General features: G+C 42.3%; 2 protein-coding genes across 2 annotated transcripts in view; one reads left to right on the plus strand and one right to left on the minus strand.

Moving 5' to 3' along the window:
- Positions 1–1,599, minus strand: part of LOC119568517 (zinc finger protein 271-like) — an 11,552-nt gene extending 9,953 nt beyond the window's left edge. Inside the window, exon 1 of the mRNA XM_037917056.1 lies at positions 1,563–1,599. Within this exon, the coding sequence (XP_037772984.1) occupies positions 1,563–1,599 (37 nt within the window). The remainder of the gene's footprint in view (positions 1–1,562) is intronic.
- A 37-nt stretch (positions 1,600–1,636) lies between these two features.
- On the plus strand, positions 1,637–5,052 carry LOC119568481 (trichohyalin-like; the record flags this gene model as incomplete). Its single annotated transcript, XM_037917014.1, is given in 9 exon segments — positions 1,637–1,698; positions 1,801–1,938; positions 2,317–2,451; positions 2,624–2,755; positions 2,861–2,986; positions 3,542–3,625; positions 3,753–3,881; positions 4,014–4,094; positions 4,612–5,052. Coding segments are annotated over 8 exon segments (1,182 nt in total). The 3' UTR covers positions 4,996–5,052.
- Positions 5,053–7,821: the final 2,769 nt, after the last annotated feature.

Genomic DNA, 7,821 nt, shown 5'->3' on the forward strand with positions numbered 1-7,821 from the left:
CAAGCAGTCTAATTCTTATTGTTTTTCTTGTTCTTTAACTTATTCTTATTCTTACTTTATTCTCACCATTGTTGCTGTGCTAATCTTTGTTATCATGTGACTGTCATTATTTTTGGGTAAAAATGTCATTATTATTATTGTAAATGTTATTACCATAAAAAAAAAATGATATTGACATTAGTAATGTAGTTTATTTATGTCAATGTCATTCATTTCGTTTTACTGAATTTTCATTGTGCATTCGTAAACATTATTACTATTACATTTAGTTTGATTATTCGCACCCCAACATAGTAATTGTTTTTGGTGTTATCATTATTTTTGGATATAATATTATTACTTTTATCACTATCATTATAATCAAAGTTTCTCATGATATTAATGTCAGTAGAGTAATGGTTCCAGCTGTCATATATTTCCATAATCATTTTGTTATACAGTTTATTTATGCTATTTTCCTTCTTTTCGCTTTGTTCCTTTTTCACTATGCATTTCTATGCATTATTATTACTGTTACATTCATTCTCATTTTCATTATATCTTATTATCATAATTTTTATTCTCTCCTTTCCTTCTCTCTACTTTTTCTTTCTCTATGCGCTTCTTACTCTCTCTCGTTTTTCTTTTTCTCTCTTTTCATTTGTTCTTCTCTTCTACCCCTCCCCAGCCTTTCTCTCTCCTTTACCTCATTCTATTCTTCCTCTTCCTTGTCTCTCGTTTTTTTCTTCCTACTCTCTGTCTTTCTCCTTTCTTCTTTCTAACCCTCCATTTCTCTCTCTCTCTTTCTTCCCTTCTTCCAAAACTCTCCCTTCCTTTCTCTCTCCTCTTCTTGTCTACTCTCTCTCGTTTTCTTTTCTCTCTCTCTCTACTCTTCCTCCCTGATTCCCTTCCTCTAGTTCACTTCATCCCCCTTCTTCTCTATCTCCTCTATATTTCTCTCTTCCTTTTCCCCAGTTTCTCCTCCCCCTCCACTTCCTTTTTTTCTTCTCTTTTTTTCGTTTTCCTGTCATCATTTTTCTCATTTTCCACTCTCTCTCCTTTTCCTCTCTCTCCGTCTCATCCTCTTCTTCTGTGTATCTCTCATTTCTTCCCCTTTCTCCTTTTAAAAAAATCTTCCTCTGTTTTTCTTTCTATTCTCTTCCTCCAATCCCCGATCTCATTTTCTCTGTCCTTTTTCTCAATATCTCTTCTTCCTCTCTTTTTTTCTCTTCATTTCTTTCTCTTTCTCCTCTTCTGAATTCTTTTCTCCTTTTGTCCTCCTCTCTTTTCTCCTTTTCTCGCTCTTTCCCCTTCTGCTCTTCTTTCTCTTTCCTTCGCCTGTTTTCTCCCACCTATCTCTTCTCTCCTCTCTGCTCTTCCTCCTTTATTCAATTTTCCTCCCTCTTACTCATTCCTTTATGTTTATTTTTATCTTTATCTCTCTACCTATCCTCCTTACTTTGCTCTTTCCTGTCTCCTTTCTTTCCCGTTCACTGCTATTCTCTTCTTTTTCCATTATTCTTTCTTCCTTCTTCGTTCTCTCCTCTGCTCTACTTCCTCCTTACCCTAATTCCCATCCTCACTTTCACTTCCATTTTCACCCTCATTCCCATTACCCATGAACACGACGCTTAATAAAATCTTCTTCCTCCCTCAGGCCAAACTCCCATAAACTTAGCATGTCATAAGGATGTGAAGGAAGCCCTGCTGGCGTATAGGGTAAGGCCATGCTTTGTGCCCCAGTTGCTCTTATCAGGTTCCGCTTTTGCTGCAGCGCCAAAGCAATTTTCTCAACGCATTCCTTAGACTTTTCTCTTGCAGGACAATCCTGAAAAGGTGACGGAGGAGATGAAGAAGAAGCACGATTCGAAGGAGGCAGAGGCAGCCAACCTGCTGAGGGAAAACGAAAAGATCAAGAAGGACCTTCAGGAAAAGGAAAACAAAATCAAATTACTGCAGGTACGTGCAAGAGACAGAGAAAAGGTGTGAAGAGAGGAGAGAAAGGAATAGGGAAGAAAAGGAAAGAAAAAAGAAGGGAGGAAAAGGAGAGTGAAAAGAGAAAAATAGTAGTGTTTTATTCCATCTATTACAATGGTTACTCCTAGTGTGACAGGCTGTCCATTTCACCCTGTGTGTGCAAGGAATGGCCAGGGTTGCCATCCACTGGCGGTGTGGGGAACTGAACGTGGGTCAGTTAGAGTACCAGACGAGACCGCTACCACTGCACCACACAACACACAGAAAGGTGACCGTCATACGGAAGCCAGAGAGAACATGGGAGGGGGAGCTAAGTAGAGAAATGTGAAGAGACATTCCTGAGACTGTTCTCCCTTCCAGGACAAACTTGAGGAGCAGCAGGAGATGAAGAAGAAGTATGACTCGAAGGAGGCGGAGGCAGCCAACCTGCAGAAGGAAAACGGAGAGCTCAAGAAGGACCTGCAGGAAAAGGAAAAAGAAATCAAATTAATGCAGGTAAGTGTAGGAGACACAGAGAGGGAGAGAAGAGAATGAAGAACGGAGGGAGAGGAGAGAAGAAAAGAGAGAGGTAACTGTGATATTAGGGAAGTCAAAGAGAACACGGAAGTGGGGAGCTAATTAGAAAAAATGTAAGACGTCACTTTCCTGAGACTGTTTTCTCTTGCAGGACAAACTCGAGGAACAGGAAGAGTTGAAGATGTATGACTCGAAGGTGGCAGAGGTAACCACCCTGCAAAAGGAAATGGGAGAGTTGAAGAAGGACCTTCAGGAAAAGGAAAAGGAAATCAAAATAATGCAGGTACGTGTAAGAGACACAGAGAGGGAAAGAAAAGAATGACAGAAGCAGATGCAAATCAAGTCCTGGATTCTGTTCGCATCATCCTAACCAAGTTGACCGCTTCAGGACCAGGTGAAGCAAGTGCAATTGCATCAGCGAAGGTGTGAGAGTGAGGCGAGGGACCATGAAGCCGAGAAGGAAGGCCTCAAAGAGCAAATCGCAAATCTTCAGGAATACAATGCAATTTTACAAGTTAGTTGTCAACTGTGTGATGAAATACAGACTTGCAGTTATACTTATTAATATGCACATGGATAATATGTTAAAAGATGCATGTATGTATATGTCTATTAAGTTGGCACTATATAGACATATGCAGTGCGAATGTAGGTTCGTGTATTGTAAATGGACAGACAAGTCGAAGTGAATAAACATGGGAAAACACTCGAGAGAGAACAAGACAGAAAAGAACAGATAAATAAATAGAGTAAGTGAGGGAGGAAGGAAGAGAAAGATACAGAGAGAAGGTGACAGATAAAAAGAGAGTGAGACAGAGAGAGCGAGAGAGAGGGGGGGGATATAGAAAAGGAAAGAAAGACGTGTCTATAAAGAGGTGAATAGAAAGCGAGATAGAGACAGAGGGGGTAGATAAACAGAGAAAATGAGGGGGGGGGGGGTGATAGACGCATATATGCATTTACAGGTGGAGAAATAAATACATAGATGAACAGAATGACAGATAGAGAGAGAGAGGATAAAGAGGGGGACAGAGATGAAAGATGACAGTTAGCCTTACCTTCCCTGCAGTCTCGTCTGGAAGAAGAAGGGCGCAAGAATCTAGCACTGACGAGGCAGATCCGAGAGAAGGAGAGCGAGCTCACACGAGCAGAGGTAAGTTCTCCCTGTGGAAACCAAGAAACCGTTGATGTGGGCGCACGCTGAAAGGAAGAGATAATGCATATGGTTAACAAATACATGTCTTTCGAGACGCAGTACTCATAAAGTCTTTCGTTTCCAGACAGAGCACAATGAAAGAGTGAAAAGTCTCAAAAGAAGGGAAAAGAGGAAAGAGGAAGAGGCAGACGAAGAGAAGGGCGAGCTTGAGAGCGAGCTCAGGCGACGAGACAAGAGGATCGAGGCCCTCAAGGTAGAGGCGAACTGGTCCTTCGCACACACGCGGTGATGGTGTTGATGGTGGGAGCAACCAAATAGATACTTATGTTAAGTCTGATAATGCCAAAAAAGATAGGAAAAATAACCCAAGAATTGATGTTTCCAGAAGCAGCTCAGAGATCAAGAAGAGGAAAGAGAAATGGACTCGCAACTCGAAGAGGAAGACAGCGTGTTAAAGCGAATGATTGTAAGTGTGTCATGCGTCCAGACACATCCCTTTGCACACGTGTATCAGAGAAGGAAATATGGACGTAGAAAATGTGAAATAATGTGAAAAAGAAAACAACTACAATAAGAAATTAAACTAAATCGTAACGTTTCGAACTCGTCCAGAGATCCTCATCAGGAACTATGGACGATTTCGAAACGTTACGATTTCGTTTCCTTACTTATTGTGGCTGTTTTCGTTTTCATGTTTGTGTAGATGTTTCTGCGTTTCTGTTTGTCAAAGAATGTGTACATGTAAGAGGTGGAATTGCTATACATACATGTATGTATAGCTACAAGACACATAGAGAAGGATCTTGTTTGGTTTCCCTGCAAGTAAGAGGATTCCATGTAGCCTCAGTGCCTCACGGCAGGGGCCAGCCTTTGAGTGAGAGGAGGGAAAAGGAGTCAAGGACTTTGACTCCTTTATATAAAGGAACGGTGATGGAAAGCATGAGAAGTAGATACAAGTAATTCTTTCTTTCCTGACTTTTCAGAGGCAGTTCAGAGAACAAGAACGAAAAAAGCAAAAACTTCAATCCTCGGCCTCAGGCAGGAGGAGCAGGACCTGGGGAGCAGCTGACAGCGACGAGACTCCGCCAGCAGCTGCCACGGACGGGGCTAGGGGAGCGGCGGGCGGAAGAGACAAGCCTCAGCAAGCAGCTGGCAGCAGAGGCAAGGCTAGGAAAGCACCAGAAAACGACGAACCTGTGCAAGCCGCAGGCAAGAGGAAAGGGGCAGGGGAGAAGGCAGACAGGAGGGGAAAGTCTAAGGGGCTAGCCGACAGAGACGAGTCGTCACAAGAAGACGACAGGGCCGAGTCGTCACAAGAAGAGAGCGACGAATCGTCACAAGAGGACGACAGCGACGAGTCAGAGTGATTTCATCCAACTTTGTAAAGATCGTGTGGAAAATAACGAATAAATATGTAGAGTATATTTACCTTTTCCTCCCCCTTTTCCACGTGTTAAACTAATGATGATGACTGCAAAAATAATAATGATAAAAAAAAATGATAATGATAGTACTACCAATAATAATTAAAATCATTAAATTAATGATTATGAAAATGATAATGATAAGGATAATGATACAGAATATGCTAATTAGGGTGATAATGACATCGAAAATTATTATATTGTAAATAATATTTACGATATAAAGATACGTGATAATAATTCAAATCTAAAGAGGAATGGGGGAGGAAGAGACAAGAGGGAGAGGAGGAGAGAGAGCAGGGCAAAGGAAGGGCAAGTGAGGAGAAGTCAAGGAGTCAGGCGATCAGGCCAAGTGTGGCCGGCATAAACGAGCAGTCTAAGGATGTAAGAAAATACATGGCAAGCATATATGTATATATATTATCTATCTATCTATCTATCTATCTATATATATATATATATATATTATATATATATATATATATATAATACCTAAACACACACACACACACACACACACACCACAACACACACCCCACACACACACACAAACACACACAGCACACACACAAACACACACAAACACACACACACACACACAAACACACACACACACAAAACAAACAAACAGGACACGCAAAACACACACGCAAAAAACACAGACATACAGACACACACACACACACACACACATACACACATACACACAAACAAACACGCAAACACACACGGAAACACAGACACACACACACAGATATACATATTTTATATATATATATATATATAATATATTTTATATTATATATATTATATATATATATATATGAATAAATATATATATTATATATATATATCTATATATATATATTATATATATATATATATATATATATATATATATATGAGTGTAAAGGGAGAGAATAAGGAAGGAAGGAAATGGGAAGAAAGACGATAAAGGTTTCGGTGAAGTATGAATGAGGCATGAATGTTAATCGGGCGACAGTCCGATTAACATTCATGAATGTCGCATGAATGTCGGTGTGAGTAGATCAATGTTTCTAATGTTTGGTATAATATTTATACATTGAAAATGTAATCAGTGGTGACGCCGCATAGTAACAAAATACACAAGAAAAGAAAATCACTTGCGAAAGAATGGGCACATGAATAGTGGCACTATACCGAGAAATAAACAATAGCCTTAAGAGGAGCAAGGCAAGAGAAAGGTCTTGCTACTCTGACGGCTGGAACACAGAAGACTAAAGACTACCCTCGTGTTTGAACTTAATTACTTGGAGAATTGCGTGCACACGCAATTCCTAAGACAAACCCCACAGAACACAGCCGTCGTGCTGGCAAAGAGATTATGCGAGATGCTTACACCACGGCTACAGGAGCGCCTGCTGGCAATCCCACCGCCACGGTAAGCACCGAGTGTCAGACAAACAAATGAGACAGCCATAAAAAGCTGACACAGGCCGGGTCATAAGTGAAAGGCCCGGGCGAAGCCAGAACTTCGCAAATCTCAAGCAAGCAAGCTTGAACTAAAGTGGACATCGAGCAACTGAAGAAGAAGGACCTCTCCTCTCCTCTCTCTCTGCGGTGAATCGGTCCTTACTTGGACAATTCAGAGAGAAAGGGGGAGCGTTCCGGCAAAGGCGGTGGACGAGGTGCAGCGGGTGGCGCCAAGCCGGATAACGCCAAGAGTCACCATGACCTCTCGGCCGTGAGGCTTTTGCATTGGCGGATTAAAGAGATATACCGCGCCAGGTCCCATGCAATTTCGGCCTCGGTTCTTACGCGTTATCGGACGGTGACGCGCCCCTCCTTGTTTGTTGCCACGATGCTATGTGCTTGCATGTAGCTTCGTGCCCTCCTAGCCTACTCTTTCCTATACGAATTTTCGGCATTAGGATAACTCTGTGCACACCTTCTGGTGAACTGGACCCCATCTTCGGGCGCGTGCTCGGACGTGGGCAGACCTTTACCTCCCGCGGGGGAGGGTGTGTTGGGGGGCCCTTAGAAGGCCTGCCTTACGGTGTGCATAGAGTTGCCATTCTTTTGCTAGGGACTGGTCTGGCAGACCATCTGATGACTGCCACTCTCTCTTTTTCGAATAGGGCGATAGGCAGGTAGGAGCCCCTCTTTGTCAGGCCTTCAGCCTGGTTCTGTCTAATAGCTGCCGCTAGACAGAACACAAGTTCCCGTCCTGTGATAGGAAATACTTGGATAAAAGTTAGTTTCCCTCCCTCACTGTGATGAAATAGTCTGTGGGTGGCTACTTCAGAGGGATGAAGGAAACTTACTGGAACAGGTACAGGACCCCTCTTCGCTCACTGAGGTGAAACACCCTTTTGGGTGTTTCAGAGAGAAGAGGGATTCACTTTAAAACCCACCCTGCCATAAGAACTGCCTGGAAAAATGTTAGCTTCTCTCCCTCTCTGTGATGAAACAGTCTGTGGTTGGCTGTTTCAGAGGGATGAAAGAACTTACTGGAACAGGTACAGGACCCCTCTTCTCTCACTTGAGGTGAAACAGCTTCAGGTGTTTCAGAGAGAAAAAGGGATTCAGCAAAAACCCGCCCTGTCATGGAACTGCCTGGAAAAAAGTTAGCTTCTCTCCTCACTGTGATGAAACAGTCTGTGGCTGGCTGTTTCAGAGGGATGAAGGAACTTACTGGAACAAGTACAGGATCCCTCTTCTCTCACTGAGGTGAAACATCCTTTGGGTGTTTCAGAGAGAAGAGGGATTCACTTTAAAAAAACCGTC

The sequence above is a fragment of the Penaeus monodon genome, chromosome 44 (assembly GCF_015228065.2).
Source record: "Penaeus monodon isolate SGIC_2016 chromosome 44, NSTDA_Pmon_1, whole genome shotgun sequence".
In the NCBI taxonomy this organism is placed as follows: domain Eukaryota; kingdom Metazoa; phylum Arthropoda; class Malacostraca; order Decapoda; family Penaeidae; genus Penaeus; species Penaeus monodon.